Source organism: Thamnophis sirtalis, unplaced genomic scaffold (assembly GCF_051295495.1).
Source record: "Thamnophis sirtalis isolate CommonGarterSnake01/CBP01778 unplaced genomic scaffold, rThaSir2_p1.2 scaffold_6, whole genome shotgun sequence".
NCBI classification, from domain to species: Eukaryota; Metazoa; Chordata; class Lepidosauria; order Squamata; family Natricidae; genus Thamnophis; species Thamnophis sirtalis.
In genome coordinates, this window is record NW_028261386.1 from 132,088,489 (window position 1) to 132,109,032 (window position 20,544).

The following is a 20,544-nucleotide window of genomic DNA, read 5'->3' on the forward strand; positions in this document are numbered from 1 at the left end:
CCACCTCGGAAGGATGGAAGGCTGAGTCAACCCTGAGCCTGGTGAGAATTGAACCGCCGAACTGCAGATAACAGTCAGCTGAAGTGGCCTGCAGTACTGCACCCTAACCACTGTGCCACCTTGGCTCTCTGATCTTGGTCCCTATTGGCGAATTCAGAGGAAGAGAGTTACATCGTTTCACTGATGCTTCAGCTGAAAATGTGGATTCAGTCCAGAACATTCCAATAACTGGTTAGAAATGCATTCCGTCGTGTATCCAACTTCCTTAGCCCAGTCATTTCCTGATTAGATAGCATGGCAGCTTGTCAGAAAGCCAGGCGCTCTTGGCCAACCGGCAAACATACTGACAACTTCAAATTGACAATAAAGGATCTGCTTGTGCCATATGCATAGCAAAGGATTTGTTTCAATTTAGCTTGAGGGGTGTTCAGCACTGCCTTATTGCCATGCATTAATCTCAATTTGATATCAGCTTAATGTCCAGCTGATGTCCACTTTCTGTGTTGCAGTGCTAAGAATAGATGCTGCGTCTTTTAGTCCTTCCCAAATTGAGCAGGGATCATATTTTACTACCTGGAGATTCATCTAACAAAGCAGCTATGGCCAGGATAGTTTTATTACTTCTGGAATTCATGAAAAGATATAAAAATAGATCTGGGAAAAAAAAAACACAATAAATTTGTATGGAATCTATTTAGAATGGCCAGCTTGAGATCCAATGCAGCCATATCAAGGGCAGAATTTCATTGCAAAGGGTATATTATCAATTCTTTCCATTACAAATAGAAAGAAATTAACTGAAAGAAGTGGTGGGATCCTGCTGGTTTAACAACTGTTTGGTGATTGTGTGCTTCGCGCGTGCACACTCTGCGTGCTTCCTTGCTTATTTGTTTGTTTGTTTGTTTATTTATTTATTTATTTATTTATTAGACTTATATACCGCTTCATAGAGCTTTCAGCTCACTCTAAGCGGTTTACAGATTTTTTTTTAGCAAATTGAGTCATCAAATTGCCCCCACAGTTTGGGTCCTCATTTCACCCACCTTGGAAGGATGGAAGGCTGAGTCAACCTTGAGCCGGTGAGATTTGAACCGCTGAACTGCAGATAGCAGTCAGCTGAAGTGGCCTGCAGTACTGCATCCTAACCACTGCGCCACCTCGGTTAGGGTGGTTAGGGTGCAGTACTGCAGGCCACTTCTACTATACAAGTAGAAGGAAGTAGAAAATCAATGTACAGTAGGTTTTTTAAAAAAGGAATGCATAACCTATGTTGATGTCACCACTTTCACCAATGGAATTGAGTTCACCAATTCTTCAGCCAACAAGTAGCTCACAATATAACTCCATAAAGAATGGAGGCAGTTATGGGCAAGATAATTGAAAGCTTCTGATCAAGGCTTCTAGAGCAGTGTTTCTCAACCTTGGCAACTTGAAGATGTCTGGACTTCAACTCCCAGAATTCCGCAGACAGCTTCGCTCTAGAGACTTACATAGACTCTTGCTTTTAAAATTACTGTCCCTTTAGACAGCAAAACCATACCACTCTCTTGACACAAACAGCATAGTAGGAGATGCTGGCCAAAAATAAATAAATTAAATATTCTCATGAATGGTTCAAGGCATTAGCAAGGTAGACGTTTCCACCACAAAACCACGTTCGACTAAAGCGCGCTTGACGAAACCGCGTACCTGACATCATCACAAAAAAGCACGCTGTGAGCGCTAAAGCTAAAATTAACCCCAAAACCTAAACCTAACCCCCCGAAACCTAACCCTAAACCTAACCCTAACCCTAACCCTTAACCTAACCCTAAACCTAACGCTAACCCTTAACCTAACCCTAAACCTAACCCTAACGCTTAACCTAACCCTAAACCTAACCCTTAACCTAACCCTAACCCTAACCCTAAACCTTTACCTTAACGTTGTCGCGCTGCTGATGACGTCAGCGACGCGGTTTAATCGGGCGTGCTTTAGTGGACCGCGGTTTTGTTGTGCCACGAGGTAGACAGTATCCAATAGATGATGACAGCCATTATGATGAACCTGCTGGCATTGACAAAATGACCCTCAGTCAATTGCAAAAGGCAGCTTTAGTTAGAACAGCTTGCATCATTATTTCTTGTCCAACCTTATTCATTATTATTCTGTTATGCTAGCTAGAGAATACCAGTTCGATGGACAAATTGACAATATACATAGGCCTGGAACAAACTTAAATGTATTTATTTATTTAGACTAGATTGCCTAAATTAAATTATTATATGCAACATTTTTAAAAAAAAATAAAAACCTCACTAATCTTTAGAAGATTAATCTGATAGATTAATACAGAATTTTTGCAAAGATTTCATTTTCTTGTATTTCTGGTACCAAGTTTTGTGGAATTTATGCTTTAAATTTGAAATCCTTTAATTAAAAAAAAAAAGATGTTGAAACTAAATTTTACAATCTTACAACAGAATCTTATGCATGACACTAACCTGGAACCAATCTTTTTCCTTCTGTAGCATATATATAGCCAGGTATTTCTATTGGTTCCTAACAGATAATTTTTAGCAATGCAAAATACTCTTGCAGAGAGTTGGATTTAAAATGAGCTTATTGTACTTCAATTGTTTGCGCTATTGTCAGATCTTTAAAGTAAACCTTTAAAGTAATGTGCTGTTTGAACACGTTGAAGTATGTTTTAATCAACTTGTGATAGGGACTTGTTACTTTTCTGTAGCTAAGGGAAGAAAACCTATGATATTCATAGCTGTATGTAAGATAAATGGGGAATGGGGATGGATTATGATCATAGCTTTAATATGCCACAAATTTTGATTCTTTCACAAAAAACAAAACAAAAAAAACCAGCCCTTTATTTGTTCTACTTTGTGTTCTCTGTCTTGCTACTTGCTGGTTGCTAAGCAACTGCAAGACCATAAATACTGTTTGCATAAAGCACCAAGTTTATTTTATATGCTTCAAAAACAGTAATTGGCAACCTTATCAACAGCAGCCCTGTGTTCAGATGGACTTCATCCTAATTGTGGAGGATGTCATCCTGACTTGCATTCAGAAAATAAGGACATTCTGTCTCATATTTGAAAGTCAGGATTTAGCCAAGCAAGGATTTCTGCCCCCAAGGGATCCAAGCTACATCTCATCAAAAGTACTTTTTTCAGTCATTGTATCTCCTTTCCATTTATTCTGTAATGCCTTGTTAGGGACAGGATTGGAGCACTGTAGTGCTGCTTTATGGGAAATGGGCACGGCCAGCCACCACCACCCTTATATTCAGTGTGTGTGTGTGTGTGTGTGTGTGTGTGTGTGTGTGTGTGTGTGTGTGTGTTTCTTCTTCTCAGCCTTTGATAAGGAAGTAGCACTGGCATTGTCGAAGGAGGACACCCAAAATCCTCCTGTGACCCGTCAAAACCGCGGTCGACAAAAGCGCGCTCGACGAAAGCGCGTACGTGACGTCAACACAGCGTGACGAAAAAAAATAAAAATTGAAATAAAAATAAAATTAAAGCAAGCCAATTCACATAAAGGTAAGGGTTAGGGTTAGGGTTAGGTTAAGGGTTAGGGTTAGGTTTAGGGTTACGTTAAGCGTTAGGGTTAGGTTTAGGGTTAGGTTAAGGGTTAGCGTTAGGTTTAGCATTAGGTTAAGGGTTAGCTTTAGGGTTAGGTTTAGGGTTAGGTTAAGGGTTAGGTTTAGGGTTAGGTTTAGGGTTAGGTTTGGGGGGTTAGGGTAAGGTTTTTGCTTTAATTTTACATTTACCGCTCACAGCGCGATGTTTTCGTCACGCTGTGATGACATCACATACGCGCTTTCGTCGAGCGCGCTTTTGTCTACCACGGTTTTGTGGTGGAACCTAATCCTCCCAATATGACATACAGTATTGTGGCTCGGTAGGAGCCTTTGGAGCTGCTATCAGACTGACACAGAAACCTCCTGTGAGTGGTTTCAGGATGCTCACAGGAGAAGATAACAAGCAGCTGGGGGCTCGTTAAGGATCTCCTCCTGTGGATAAGAGACTGATGGTGCCACGCCTTAGTTGCAGAAGTCAACGTTCCATCGTTCGTTCGTTCGTTAGTTCCGTTCCGTTTCTGGTCTAGTTTGTGTTCATGATTCAAAGAAGCACTTTTGATTTTTGCGGATCTAGATCAGTGGATCTCAACCATGGTGTCTGAGGAATCCTGGGAGTTGAAGCCCATACATCTTCACATCGCCAAGGTTGAGAAACACTGACCTAGCCTTTTCTTTCCTTTTGGGAGGATTTGGCTCAGGGGTGAGCTGCTGGGGGTTCGGGGGGATTCAGGAGAACCTCTAGCTAAGATTCTGTGCATTTTGGAGAACCCCCAAATCCCACTACTGGCTGGCCCCACCCACCTTGCCCCTCTCCTCCCAGGAGCCCCCACGTGGCCTGTTTTGGATGCAGGTAAGTGCAGGGCACACGCAGAGGCTTGGAGAGAGTGTACTGGAAGTTTGGGAAGGCCAGAAATGGGCCTGTATCCAGCATCCATGGACTCTGGAACCTGGGGAAGCCGTTTTTGCTCTCCCGGAGGCTCTAGGAAAGTCTCCGGAGCCCAGGGCGGGAACCCCCCCTCCGTGGTTCAGGAGGCTGATTAGGCCACACCTACCATAGTCCCAGCCACCCAGCAACCAGGCAGAGAACTCTTTCTAAAAATTTTGAAGCCCAACCCTGATTTGGCTGCTTATGTTCTGGAAAAATTCCCTTAGTGCCAGGTTTATTGTGTTATATAAATATGCATATCTAGACTTTCTTTTGAAATTAACTCCCTCCAATGCTTTCTCTACTGGAGCACTCTGCACATAACTTAAGAATTGCACACTGATTTCCTTTAATAGAGAAAGGAAAAAAAAGGAATTCTACTATACAAATGTTACAGGTCTTCTGATTCCTGGAGTATATTTATCTGAGTAGATACTGACCTGGGAGAAATTTACAAAACATACCTTTGAGGATAGAAGTTTGGAAGAGATTGCAATGTTTCTTTAGTTATTTAAACATTTTTTTATAGACACCCATCTCACAATAGAGTGACTCGAGGTGGCATTCCTGTAGTCTGACTCTTGAATCTTGTCTACATGCTATTTATCATTTTAAGGAAGGAAACTAAGAAGGTAAAATCGAAGGAGAATGATGTTCATTTTTACTGTTTACTGTTCTTCTTAATAACAGCACCAAAACAAAGCTTTCAAAATGTTTAATATTTCATTTTAAAACATCCATTTACTAGAGTATTTATACATTGCAGTTTACGTGAGTTTGTATTTGTTATTCTTTTAGAGTTTACTGTGCTGAAAAGAGAATACCTGTGTGAATACAATTTCATAGACACAATGCAATCATCTAGCTGTATGGTGGATGTCTGAACATAGCTAAGTTTATTAAAATAGAAAACTGCAATCCCATGTCCCGACATTAAAGATTGTTTCGTCCTAATGTACAGAGTACAGATTTTAATATTAGCAATACAATTTCTCTTGTGTTCTTTAATGTCATTTGTTCTATACGCTGTCACTTGAGCAAGATATGGAATAGTATTAGTTTATTGATCTTTCATGGATTCACTTTTTGGGACCAAATTTTGCACAGTGTTTAAAATCAGCGTACTATCTTGCTTAAAATACAGGTAACCCTCAACATATGGCCATAATGGAGCCTAGAATTTCCATAATAAATCATGATGGTCGTAAGGCACCAATGCGACCAATCAGATTTTATGAATTTTTGCAGTGTTAATGAAGCAAGTGCTGCTGTTTTAAAGCTAATGTGGTGGTTGTCATGCAAATATATTAAACAAAAACCATTCATTCCGATTTGTGGGGGGTTTTGTGGCCAGAAATTGTTAGAAAATGTCATAAGTTGTGTTCATGTGACTGCAGAATGCTGCCACTGGTCATAAAGATGAGTTGGTTGCCATCTATCTAAAATGCGGTCATGTGGCTGTGTGTCTGCCACCCTCGGAATTCAGGAACCGAATGATAGGTAGCTTTTCAGGGGTTTGTTGTAACTTCAAATGACTGTTAAGTGATTGGTCATTATGTGAGGACTACCTGTATTAGATTTGCACATGTAGTTGTTAAGTGAGTCGCAGAGTGATTAAGTGAATCTAGCTTAGCAATAGCAGTTAGACTTATATACCGCTTCATAGGGCTTCCAGCCCCCTCTAAGCGGTTTACAGAGTCAGCATATTGCCCCCACAATCTGGGTCCTCATTTCACCCACCTCGGAAGGATGGAGGGCTGAGTCAACCCTGAGCCGGTGAGATTTGAACTGCCGAACTGCAGCTTAGCAGTCAGCTGAAGTCGCTGCAGTACTGCACTCTAACCACTGCGCCACCTCAGCTCTTTTTAATTCCCATATTCCCAATTCCTTGTTGGAAGGGTCACACATGGTGATCACATGACCCCGGGCTTGTTCTGACCTAGGCTTCCAGAGAAAGCATAAATTACAACCCTAGTCCCAAAAATCTTCTTTTATTTATACGGCTGTGAATTTCAGTCATTCACAGCCCGCATGGTTTCCCCAACTGTCTATGAAGATTCTGACAGATGTCTTCTCGAGTTGCCACACTCTTTCAGGGTAATGTTGATAAGCCCCCCACCTTTATCTCCCTTGAAATGCTGCCATAGACCTAATTGCCAATTAGCTTTGCAAGGCCAAACTTAGCACAGAGTGAAACAGAACTTCCCAGAGCTTGAGATGAACTAATTGCTTTTTGCAAAGGCTCACGTTCCGTTTGTTCCTCTTTTATGTCTTATGGGAGGGGCCAATCATCTCCAAGCCTTACTCCCAAGTTGCTCATTTTTTTCTTAATTTTTGTTGCCTTCTGGCAGCTCTGCATCTGCACACACTGGGAACAGGCTCCATTGTTCTTCTGCCTCGCTGATATCATACTCTGGAGGCTCCGGAGGCAGCACATAACTACTAGATGGCCTTGGTCTCTTCTCTGCCACCAATGCAGAGCCCTCGTCCGAGCCTTCCCCAGACTCCAGGAATGGGCCATGTTCCTCCCCAACCTCCTCACTGTCCGACTCTGCTGTCAGGCCACAGGCCGCTGGCAGACCACAACTGCAACCATGAGTTGACTGCAACCATCATAAACATATGGAGCTTGTGAAGCACCTAAATTTTGATCACCTGCCTATGGGGATGCTCTGAAGGTCGTAAGTGTAAGAACTGCCCACTTTCCTGCCCTGGGTACTTGAGAGACCACCTGCTGCCAATTACCTCCAATAGACCGATTAGATCCCACAGATTAGGCCTCCTCCGAATTCCATCTATTGGCCAATGCCGACTGGCGACCACCCGGAGGAGAGCCTTCTCTGTGGCTGCTCCGACCCTCTGGAACAAGCTCCCCATGGAGATTCGAACCCTCACCACCCTCCAGGCCTTCCGTAAAGCCCTTAAAACCTGGCTATTCCAACAGGCCTGGGGCTAAAGAGCTTTTGCCCCACCCCCCTCGAATGGTATGGTTGTTGTGTGCTTTTAAATTGTGTATTGTTTTGTTCGTCTTTTTTATTCTTTATTTGTAAACCCCCCCCCCCTTGACTTGGGTTGTGAGCCGCCCTGAGTCCCCTTCGGGGAAAAGGGCGGCATATAAATGAAATAAATTCAATTCAATTCAATTCAATTTTTTTCAGTGCAGTTGTAACTCTGAAGGGTTCTTAAATGAATGATTGTAAGTCAAGGGCTAGCTGTAGATCAATCTCAAATGGTCACAGAGGGACCTGGCAGATGCTGAAATCCAGCTGCCTAACAGCCTGACCAAGCACACCTTGGAGAAGTGATACATGCTCTCTCTGAAGGGGAGGAGACAAGCATTTCCTTTAAATTTCCTTGGCTATGGTCTAGGAATGAATCAAAGGCAACACCTTGAACCCATGGCAGGAAAAAAAGCAGTTTGCAGGGTCTGTTCATACCAGGATAAAGTAAATAAATAAATTAAAAAGTCCATCGAGTGCTTTTTACATTCCTATAATTTTAAAAGAAACCCATCACATGATGTATCTATTAATTATCACTTGAGCATATCAAAGATTTGCTGGGAACTAATCTTATAGTTTGTTTTTTCAATAGATATATGTGTGCAGAGAGTATACACCCACCAATATAATCGGCAACATTTTTTTTTCCTACTTTCTTCTACATGTTTACATAACATCACACAGGGCCTAGGGGAAAAAAAAATTGCTGGGCCATTTTCATCCATCCAATTAAGGGGAGCTTAACTTTTAATTCTAACTTCATCTCTTATTCTATTATAAGGTTCTGTCCAGCTGTATGAACAAGTCAGTCATCTGAACCATATTGTACCGTACAAAATTCATTTACTAGGTCAATGACAAAAGGACGCAAATGTGTTTCACATCTTAAATAGAAGGTTAGGGATGGGTAAGATTATTCTTTTAAGAACAAAAGACATAAAGAGGCTGCTACTTCAAGAAAATCCCTTATATTAAAAAAAATGTTCTATAATAGCACACCAATATCCTTGTTTTCATTATCTATGGATTTCTCCTGCTAGCCGAAAGTCACACGGTTTTCTTTCTATTTACACATATGTTTGAATAACATGTTGATAAATATTCTTTTCAAGAACATGTTAAATATAATTCTTTTAATTCTTTTTTATTTGTTTGTTTGTTTTTATCCTGCCTTTTTTGAAAAAAATAAATAACTCAAGGTGTTGAAAATCCTCAATACTTTTCCTTCTGCTGTTTTCCCCACAATGACAACTTTGTGAGATAAGTTGGGGTGAGAGAACGTGATTGGCTCAACATCACCTAGCTGGCTTTCAAGCTTAAGGCCAGACTACAACTCACATACCTATTGGTTACTACCTGGTTACTGGTTACCTTGAACACTGCATTTTTTGCAATCTCATAAGTTAACTTTTTTTAAAAAAAATTCCCCATGAATTAATTATTTTACATTGAGCAGGATGACATAATTATACTGTAAATTGTTTATTACTCATACCTCTCATAGACATGCAAAAATGTCCAAATTCTTTTTTTTAAATTATTTTTTATTTTTTATTACACAGACAACAATGGGAAAGGGAGAGGATGGAAAAAAGAAAAAAGAAAAGAAAAAAGGGGGGGAGGGAAAACCCATCTTCACATATAATATGTCGTTTAATCACAGGTGCATCCCTACTAAGTTTATACATCCCGTATCTCTCTATTGTATATTTGATAAGCACCACAATAAGCTAGGGTTTAAGAAACAAAAAACAACAAAATAAAACAAGGGAGAGAGAGAAGAAAAAAAAAAGGAAAAAAGGGGTAGGGGGGGGGAAGGCCAAAAAGGGCAAAAAAAGAAGTCCAAAAAGGAATGGAAAGGAAAAGAGGGGGAAAAAAAAAAAAAAACATCATCACATGCAACATGTCGTTTGATTACGGTTGTTTTAACATCTACATCTTCACCAGATACCTGGCAAATTCTTAATTGCTAGGAAGACTTTTCTCTGTGTACAGAAAGAAAGGAAGGAAGGCATATTTTGTTAACTGGGTAACTAACGACTTCCCTATCTAGGCCATTGTTTCATTTATTTTTATTTTTTATTTATTAATTAATTTATTCATCAAGCATGCATATAAGATAACAGATACCGGTATATGTATAAACATGATTATGAATACATGAAATGATACGAATAAATGGGGACTTTAGGACAGAGGAGGGTAGGGACTTTGGTGCGCTTATGCGCGCCCCTTACAAGCCTCTTAGGAATGGGGTGAGGTCAACGGTAGACAGTCTCAGGTTAAAATTATGGGGGTTTGGGGAAGAAACCACAGAGTCAGGTAGAGCATTCCAGGCATTGACCACTCTGTTGCTGAAGTCGCATTTTCTGCAATCGAGTATGGAGTGGTTTACCTTAAATTTGCATCTATTGTGTGCTTGTGTATTGTTGTGGTTGAAGCTGAAGTAGTCATTGACAGGAAGGGCATTGTAGCAGATAATTTTATGTACTATGCTTAGGTCAAACCAAAGGCGGCGTAGTTCTGAGTTGTGTAAGCCCAAAATTCCAAATCTGGTGGCATAAAGTATTCATCTCTTTCACCATCCTAGAACAGTGGTTCCCAAACTTGGCAACTTTAAGACTTGTGGACTTCAACTCCCAGAATTCTCCAGCCAGCTGGGAAATTGAAGAATTCTGGGAGTTGAAGTCCACAAGTCTTAAAGTTGCCAACTTTGGGAACCACTGTCCTAGAGCAATTAAGCTGGGGTGGGTGGGGGGGTGGGGGGAATTGGTACTTTTTAAAAGCTTTTTTCATCTCTGATTTTTGTATAGATGATACACATTTAAACAGGAAAGACTAGCATTTCTGTATTTTTGCAACCCTCTTTCTTCCTATCAGTGGAAGAGTTTCTTTAGCCACAGGGAATGTAATACAAGGAAGTTTAGAGTCTAAAGTGGCATTGCTCTTCAACATGAATTCATTTACATTGGAACCAGTGGTGGGATTCAGCCAGTTCGCACCTATTCGGGAGAACCAGTTGGTAACTTTCTAAGCAGTTCAGAGAACCAGTTGTTGAAAGAAATCTCCTTTTGTTTTCTCCCCACTTTACAGGGCTAATCCTGTAAGGAAGGCAGGAAGGAAACATTCCAGTGTTGTTTCTAGCCTAATCTTTATTGTCCTGCTTACAGAAACTGCCACCCTTATTTCGTTGTAACAGCTAAGGCAAAACGCCTTAGCGACATTGAGTGACATTGAGTTGGCCACACCCACCCAGTCACATGACCACCGAGCCCCACCTACCCAGCTGGTCATTAGGGGAGAGACTGGTTGTTAAATTATTTGAATCCCACCACTTATTGGAACCTACAATAATAATTAAAAAAAAACCCTGAAATTGCCAGATTCTAGGCAGAACGTTTTAAGAAAGAAAACCATTTAAGATAGTACCGAAAGCAAATTCAATAATGAGCTAGAGATAAATAAGATATTTTTAAAAAACAAAATTCCCAGAGAATAAAGTAGAATCTAACCCTCAAGAGATCTGATTTAAAACGAAACGTGTGGGAGTGTTTTTCCACATTTACAGGTTGAAAGCACCTCAGAGTCTTATTTCAGACTTCCACAGTTCCCAGAGGCTGAAACACAAGTACTGTTTTCTTTCTCTAGAAAATTGAGTTGCTGCAGCTTTGCAAAGTTGCAGATGACACCCTTAGGTGTGTGAACTGTTTTCCCCGCAGATATTTCTTTAAGGTTCAATTACAATATGGGCAGTAATGATATTCTATTCTCTTCACTACCGCTTCGGTAGCAAAAGCGCGCTCCCTACGCTAGCCTGCAGCATGTCTGGACATGCGCAGAAGGTCCATGATGATGTCAGAGTGAGTGGGCGGAGCCTCACACCACCGCCACTACTGGTTCACCTGAACTGGTGCAAATTGGCAGCATACCACCTCTGATTATGGGTGAGAAAAACCTAATTCTTCTCTTCTGCCTTTTGCTACCGAACCGGTTAGAAGAGGTTCCACCAGTGGACCCAGAAAGCAGGCCACACCTACAGAAGAGCTTCCAAAATTTTTTGAAACCCACCACTGATATACGGGTAATCAAATAAATCAAATAAATTGACTCCGTGATGAGGCTTGCCAGAAGGATTACAATTCTCCTCACCGATTCAGTCATCATAAGAAAACTGCTTTAAAAAAAAAAAAAAAAAGATAAAGCTGACTTTGCCTAGATTTTTTTTTCCGTTTTGCCAATTTGCAATAAGAAGGAAGGAAATATTCATAAAATGCAACTAATGACAATTTCCTATTGCCAGCTGAGTGGGGATTTCTCCCCCTTCCCAATTCAAGCTATGTTTAATGGGTTATAAATACATCTTTAAGGAACTACTTAATTATAAAAGGCTTTGGAAATGTGGCCATGTCTACATCATAATGGTTTGGTTTGAACAATTGACAGATATGCTAGGAAATCCTTCTCTTTTAACAGGCCTACTGAATTCCCACAGCTTTAATATGTACTCATTAGAGTTGCAGATTTAAATTCAGTAGGAAATGGTAATTTCTTAGGCCATAGTTTTAACCTGCAAATCCTTTCTTAAATTAAGCCTTTTATGTTAGGATTTGGAAACTCCCACAAGCATTTGACAGCATTTCAAGTCGGAAATCTATTCACAGGTATTTGGGACATAATAAAAAAGTTGCCTGAAATAATCTTTGTTTTGGGCATAACAGCAAGTGTTAGGAATATATTTATGCCAAAACTGCACATGAGTCCAAGCATTATGCACAAAATGCCTCCCGCAACATTTTCTCTTTTGCAGACATTTTATTCATTACGAAACAGATTGATTTTAATGCCTCAGCGTAATTCTGAGCTTTGGCAAATCTATATTTGAGGGATTAATGAGCTCAGCAAGATGGATGGAGAAAAAACCTGCGTGCCATAAATCAAGGCTACTTGTTGCAGAATTGCCTATTTAATCAGCAGCATGGCCCCATATGGTTCAGCAGGATATACTAATCAAACTGGGAATAAACATGTTCTGTGTTGAATCGCAGAATTTAGTCATAACAGGACCAAAGGAAATGGAAACATTTCCTGTCGTTCTACTTTACGGATTTTTGAGATCTAACCCTCACTCATGTCATGCAGGGGGAGGGAGGGGAATGGGATATTTCAGAATTGTTTCTTTTTTTAAAAAAAATGTTCACACAACCCTCCAATGTATTCAGTAGAAGGGAATATCTGTAGCTCAGGAGTCAACTGTGGGGTCCTTAGTGCTCTCTGAGCTCATATGTTTGTTTACTCATCTAGGAAATATCATCAGGGCCTCCAATGGATATTGAACATTGACTATCAAGTGTTCCTTCTGGATCTGGGACTAGACCTCAACAACAACAAAAAACAATTGTGACCAAATAGACACTTGGATGCTTTCCCAATTAAGCCCCCTGCCACTCCCAGGAAGCATACAAAATATTGAAATAATGGATAGTACAGAATGCAGCAGCTCAGGTAGCTATGGACAAATCCTGAGCTGGTTCAAACCTAGTTTGAAAGTTGCATTGATGTCTAGTTGGCTTCCAACTTAAGTTGCTGTTGTAACCTTTAATGCTCTTCATGGTTTAAGGTCTGGATAACTGTGGGATTGTCTTCTCCCACTAACATCTCTCACCCAGTAAGGGTGAACTCTTCACCTGTCCCTGCAATCAGAGATGCCCACCTCCATGCGCCTATCCTCTTTAATGGTGTCCTCTCACATTTAAGCGCTATTGTCCATGTTGGTCTTCAAAACATCTACAGTTTGAAGACTTGGCTTTTTCGCCAAGCCTTGAGGAAAAGGCTGTTTTGATTATCACTCTGGATAAGTAGTCATTTTTCATTGTCAAAAATCATTCTTATACTGCAATTTAATAAGATATGATTTAACATTTGATTCTTATGTAGTTAAGGCAAATTTCAGATTTGAGGGGTTGTATACCACTCAATTAATTGGAGAAGGCCTGTCATTTTTTAAAAATGTAATAAATAAAGACACGATCACACACACACACAGACAGATTGTATGTATGTATGTATGTATGTATGTATGTATGTATGTATGTATGTATGTATGAATGTATGCATGTATGCATGTATGTATACGTATATCCATCAGAGAGGGGGGCTTTTATTTTAATTTATTTCCCAATGTGGAAGTCAATAAAAAAAATCCTTAAGTTCCAGCTGCTTCAGGAACAAATTAGCAGGAACCATTACCAATATTAATGATCCCATGAAGATATATATATATATATATATATATATATATATATGTATGTATGTATGTATGTATGTATGTATGTATGTATGTATGTATGTATGTATATATATATATATATATATATATATATATATATATATATATATATATATATATATATATATATATATATATATATATATATATATATATGTTTTTATTTGTGCTGATAAATAAATAAAGGAAGACTAGTATAGATCTATTTCAAGCTATTTAGCTCTCATCAGCTAGCCATATCCTTACTGGGATTCGTATATATGTATATATGTATATATATATGTATATATATGTATATATATATGTGTGTGTGTATATATATATATATATGTGTGTGTGTGTGTGTGTGTGTGTGTGTATGTATGTATATATATATATATATATATATATCCTGTAACCATTATTTATTTAATCAAACTCACATTCCACTGCTGTCTAATTTATCGTGGATGCTTCCAAGGTTTACACTATAATAACAATTTAACCATTCACTGTAAAGAACTAACATAAGTGGCAAGGAAAATTAAAATAAAATAAGGGGGCTTTGATGTTTAGAATTTAAGTTCTAAAACTTTGTCCCATTATTTTCAGTGGAAAGGTCCAGTCTTATAATAAGGGAAATTTAAAAAAGTACATTGTAGTGTTCATGGACCAAATTCACCAGTGGTCACCCCTGGTGGATTAGGAAGCATGCTTCCTAGGATAAATAATGTAACTTTGATGTAGGTTCATTCTGTATCACTTAATGATGTCTGGGTTACAAATGCATTATCTCAGTCTATTCCATCTATTCCTTACTCTATTCAATGTTCAACGCCACATGAATAAATGGAGTTACATCTTAAAATGCGAAATTTTCAGTCTCAAGCCTGCTTTGTGTGGATTTTAATATAGGACAGAGGGGGAAAAAAATATGATTGGAATTGTATTCATTTCTCTTTTCCCTTCTTGTCTTCCAGGTCAGAACTGTGGAGGTTTAGTACAAGGCCCCAATGGGACGATAGAAAGCCCAGGATTCCCTCATGGCTACCCAAATTACGCCAACTGCACATGGATCATAATCACAGGCGAACGAAACAGGATACAGTTGTCATTCCATACTTTTGCCCTGGAAGAAGATTTTGATATCCTGTCCGTTTATGATGGGCAGCCGCAACAAGGGAATCTGAAAGTGAGGTAAAGTGAAATCTACTCCTTGTAGATTATATATAGAATTCAATGTTGTGTTGTAAAGGCGGTTTATTCGCTTCTCTGTTTGGCTGCTTCACATAAGAACGTCCCTATAGAAGACAAAAAAGCTTCTGCTTTGCATAACAGCCAAGAGACGTTTTGTGAAATACTGCTATTTTCCCTTCAGGTTATCAGATTTCGACCCAATCTCTGTTAGGCTGCTTGCTTATATATTTATTATTGTTCTGAAGCAATTGTGGCATTCCAGGATAAATGCGCTGTTAGAAATGTTTTGTTTCTGTTCAAAAGGAAAAAAAAAAACAACTTTTGGTATTTCTAAAACCCATTTAGCATTACTATTAAAAATTGAGGGGGGAAGGCATGGAGATGCTCTTATTGGCTTGCTATTCACCTCACAAACCCGCCTGTAAGAAAAATTTTCTTTCTTTCTGCAATTCTGTTTATTGTTGTGGAAAAGGGACGGATAACATCATCCCGACGACAGTAGAATTCCTTTCATATAAGGGATTCTTTCAAGTATAAAAGAAGTTTATGTTCTTTTTAATATTTATATGTTTTATGCGTTATTTTATATTCCTTTTATATAAGGGGAACAAGTTCTGCTTCAAAGAATTCTTAGAAATCGGCTTATTTAGAAGAATGCTGTATGTGTTCATTATAAATACATTTTGATTTCAATGTGTTACAGGCTTATTTCTTGGTCACAATATGTTAGAAAAGTCTAAAACTTTACTTAGTTGATATTTTTATGGAGCCTCAGAACTTTATCAAGGGCGAAAATCCAAGAACAAATAATTTTCCCTCTTTATAAAACTTGTTGCATTTTTTTTTGGGGGGGGGAGAGAAATGGGTCTTAATCCATAATGCAGTGAATTATTATAGGCCAAACCTTACCCCACTGAAGAGTTTGTTTAACCTGTATTTGAAACTATAGGTAAAGAAGGAGATCAAACTTCAAGTGGTTCCCCATGGCTCCTCAAAGCATATGTAGATCATTTTTATTTGAAAAGAACTGTAGAATTTAGATTTGAATGAAATGATTGTCTTAAGAAAGTGGTTCCCAAACTTGGCAACTTTAAGACTTGTGGACCGGTCCTCTGCCCTAATGACCAGCTGGGTAGGCGGGGCTCAGTGGTCATGTGACTGGGTGGGTGTGGCCAACTCAATGTCACTCATATCGATGGGCGTTTTGCCTTAGCTGTTACAACGAAATAAGGGTGGCAGTTTCTGTAAGCAGGACAATAAAGATTAGACTAGAAACAACCCCAGAATGTTTCCTTCCTGTCTTCCTTACAGGATTAGCCCTGTAAAGTGGGGAGAAAACAAAAGGAGATTTCTTTCAACAACCGGTTCTCCGAACTGCTTAGAAAGTTACCAACCGGTTCTCCCAAATAGGTGCGAACTGGCTGAATCCCACCACTGGTTCCAATGTAAATGAATTCATGTTGAAGAGCAATGCCACTTTAGACTCTAAACTTCCTTGTATTACATTCTCTGTGGCTAAAGAAACTCTTCCACTGATAGGAAGAAAGAGGGTTGCGAAAATACAGAAATGCTAGTCTTTCCTGTTTAAATGTGTATCATCTGTACAAAAATCAGAAATGAAAAAAGCTTTTTAAAAGTACCAATTCCCCCCACCCACCCACCCCAGCTTAATTGCTCTAAGACAGTGGTTCCCAAACTTGGCAACTTTAAGACTTGTGTTCAACTCCCAGAATTCTCCAGCTCTGCTGGCTGGAGAATTCTGGGAGTTGAAGTCCACAAGTCTTAAAAGTTGCCAAGTTTGGGAACCACTGTCTTAAGAGAAGGCTTAATTAAACCTCTTTTCTCAACCACAACATTCTTAAGCTCCAAATGCTTTATTATTGATTCACTTACTTCGCCTAGGACCTACAGTGATCTAGCATGACGAAGAATCTACTGTGGGAGTTCATGTCCCCTTGCTTATGACCTGTTTTCACTAGAAATTCTCCTGCCTCAACTTGAGTTTGTGAATGGAGCACGCAAACAAAATAACAAGGTGTCTCCCTCCATTTTGTCTGCGCATCTCCTAGATTCTACTTCATCTCGGAAGGTCACATGAGTCCTTCTCCCGTTCAGTAATGCAACAGCATCTCAGTCTGCAGACTCCGGGACCTTCTTTTATAACAGCCCTATGTAGGTTGTTATTTAAAAGCATTGTGTAAATGTATGATGATCGGTGACTCAGTAGTGTCTTGCTGCCATATTCCCTGTAATGAGCAAAGCAGTCCCGATAATGAGTGCCGTCGCTGAAATAGCAAGTTCTAATTAAACAGAACAAAAAGCTCCGAGGAGACACACTTCACATTTTACACTTCAAGTGGTTTATTTTAGACAATTAACAGCACTTATGACAATGCTGAAATATAAATATAATATTGAGGTCGGGAATGATGGTTTTGTTGTGCAATTCTATGAAAATGTATTGCTCACTGCATAATGAATTACACACACGTGTTCTTAAAAGTGCGAGGTTCCCTTCGAGACTAAGCTTACATAATGTTAATAGTACAAATAATTGCTTAAATATATTATCATATATGTATAAATTTTTGCTTTGAATGGTCTTCTGCCTAAAACTAATTTTTGCAAACTGAATACTTTTGTGTAGTATTTGGCTCCCAATTGTTGATATAGACACTATTAATTTATGTAAAATATTTATATAGACACCCATCTTATAATCAATTGTGGGCAGTTGCCAATTATCTTAAAGTAAAGCATTCGCTGGCTGGGGAATTCTGGGAGTTGAAGTCCGGACACCTTCAAGTTGCCAAGGTTGAGAAACACTGTTTTACACAAAACTTTCCACAAGTTCTCTTCATTTTTGCAGTCATATTTAGATCGGAAGCCTGATTTAACCATTGCTATTTATATGTAGCTGTTGTTATTATCTTATTTTTAAATTTTTCTGACACATAGTCTTCTCAAAGCCATTCCAAATTGAATTCTATTTCTGACTATCCCTCTATTAGAATGTGCAAGATTGTGGCTTATTTGGTTATCTTTCATTGAATATCAGACAGGATTTATGTTGGTTGCTCGGCAACGGTACGAGAAATGGTGCTGCATATGGAATTCATTACCTGTTGTCAGTCTTAATTGACTTAAGCCCCGTGCAGATGTCAGAGATGTGCATTGATGAGCACAGGTAAATAGGGCTAGCGTTGCACCCAACAGCCTTGGACCTGATCTCCCCTTGCAAGGTCCTTTTTATGTAGGGAACAGCTATGCCCATTAGAGCCGAGGTGGCGCAGTGTTTAGGGTGCAGTACTGCAGGCCACTTCAGCTGACTGTTATCTGCAGTTCAGCGGTTCTAATCTCACCGGCTCAAGGCTGACTCAGCCTTCCATCCTTCCGAGGTGGGTAAAATGAGGACCCGGATTGTTGTTGGGGGCAATATGCTGACTCTGTAAACTGCTTAGAGAGGGCTGAAAGCCCTACGAAGCGGTATATAAGTCTAACTGCTATTGCTAAATGTATGCGCTAGATCAGGGCTGTCAAACTCGCAGCCCATGGGCCGGATGTGTCACACGCTGACCATGCCCCCACCTGCTTTAGCGAAGGGGGGAAAAAGTCCTGATACGTCACATGATGCCACCATGATGACACAAGTTTATTACTCTTCCGGCTTTCCGCAAAGCGATTAAGACCTGGCTGTTCCGGCAGGCCTGGGGCTGTTGAGTTTATCCAGCCCCACTCTAAGCTGTATGTATGTTGTGAAATTTTAATGTTTGTTTTTTAATTTTTATATCCCCCCCCCCCGTTTTTTATCTGTAAGCCGCCCAGAGTCTCTAGGGAGTGGGCGGCATACAAATCCTAATAAAAGCTAAACCTAAATCCCTGATCTAGACCCTTCATTTTAATTTGGGCTTTCCCTGTTTCCTCTTTCCATAGAGATTTTTTTTTTAATGGTTTTTATTTTTCAAAATGAATCTTGTTATATTTTTTGGGGTCATTTTGTTGTATAGTGTTTATGTTTTTAACTTGGCATGCCCTTCAGAGTCAGATATGTGAGATGGGTGTTTATATACTTTTATCAAATAAATAAATACACTAGGTAGCCATTTAGCTAGCCAAATGAACAGTAGTAGTAGCAGCAGCTGATAGCAGGATGTATGTAGCAATAGCAATAGCAGTTAGACTTATATACTGCTTCATAGAGCCGATCAGAGCCGAGGTGGCGCAGTGGTTAAATGCAGTTCAGCAGTTCGGCTGTTCAAATCTCACCGGCTCAGGGTTGACTCAGCCTTCCATCCTTCCGAGGTGGGTAAAATGAGGACCCAGATTGTTGTTGGAGGCAATATGCTGACTCTGTAAACCGCCTAGAGAGGGCTGAAAGCCCTATGAAGCGGTATATAAGTCTAACTGATATTGCTATTGCTATTCATAGGGCTTTCAGCCCTCTCTAAGCGGTTTACAGAGTCAGCATATTGCCCCCAACAACAATCCAGATCCTCTTTTTACCCACCTCGGAAGGATGGAAGGCTGAGTCAACCCTGAGCCGGTGAGATTTGAACAGCCGAACTGCAGAACTGCAGTCAGCTGAAGTAGCCTGCAGTGCTGCATTTAACCACTGCGCCACCTCGGCTCGTATGTGGTAGCCATTTGCTCAAAGCACAGTGCCTAGAGCTCTTAGAGCACAGGCGTGTTCAATCTTGGCAACTTTAAGCCCTGTGGGATTCAACTCCCAGAACTTCAATTCCCAGCATGGCTGTCTGGGGAATTCTGGAATTTGAAATCCATAAGTCTTATAGCTGCCAAGGTTGGGCAGTCCTATCTTAGGACTGAATGCTGCTTCTCTGTACTGCTGGCTTCCCGAATGGGACTTAGAGTAAAGTGGCAGCTCACAGCTGCTAAATTGCACAAGAGATGCTCTCTTTCCCAGCAAAAGCAGCAGTGGAGAGAAGCAGCCGCTGCCCTTGGGAGGAGAGATGGAGTGGAACAGGCCCCCCCAAAGGCTGTTCAGTCAACCCTCCCCGCGTGGCAGAAGCTGCGCATGTGCGCGCTCTCACATTTTCAGTGAACCGGTTGTTAAATGGGTTGAATCCCATCGCTGCTCCAGAGTTATTGCAAACATGCTAATGCAAGGTCTATTGGCATGGAACAAAAAGATGTGTGGGGCACCTTTTTGGTCTGAGCTTGGAAGAAAACAGCCACACTGAAATAATTGTTGAAATTTGTTGCTCCATGTTTCAGAAAAAAACAAAAACAGAACAATTGCATTGCCTAAATCCCATGTATAAAATGGATGTTGGATTGGATTGGATTGGATTTATTACATTTATATGTCGCCCTTTTCCCTGAAGGGGACTCAGGGCGGCTCACAATTCAAGTCAGGGAAAGGGGTACAGATAAGTGATAAAAAAGACGAACAGAACAATACACAATTTAAAAGCACACAACAACCATACCATTCGAGGAGGGGGGCAAAAGTTCTTTAGCCCCAGGCCTGTCAGAATAGCCAGGTTTTAAGGGCTTTGCGGAAGGCCTGGAGAGTGGTGAGGGTTCGAATCTCCACAGGGAGCTCGTTCCAGAGGGT

The 20,544-nt window shown here is 40.1% G+C and overlaps 1 protein-coding gene across 1 annotated transcript in view; it reads left to right on the plus strand.

The window, feature by feature from the left end:
- The window catches only part of CSMD1 (CUB and Sushi multiple domains 1), a 1,072,234-nt gene that overhangs the window by 258,166 nt on the left and 793,524 nt on the right, over window positions 1-20,544 (plus strand). The window contains exon 2 of the mRNA XM_087718982.1: window positions 14,750-14,966. Within this exon, the coding sequence (XP_087575108.1) occupies window positions 14,750-14,966 (217 nt within the window). The remainder of the gene's footprint in view (window positions 1-14,749; window positions 14,967-20,544) is intronic.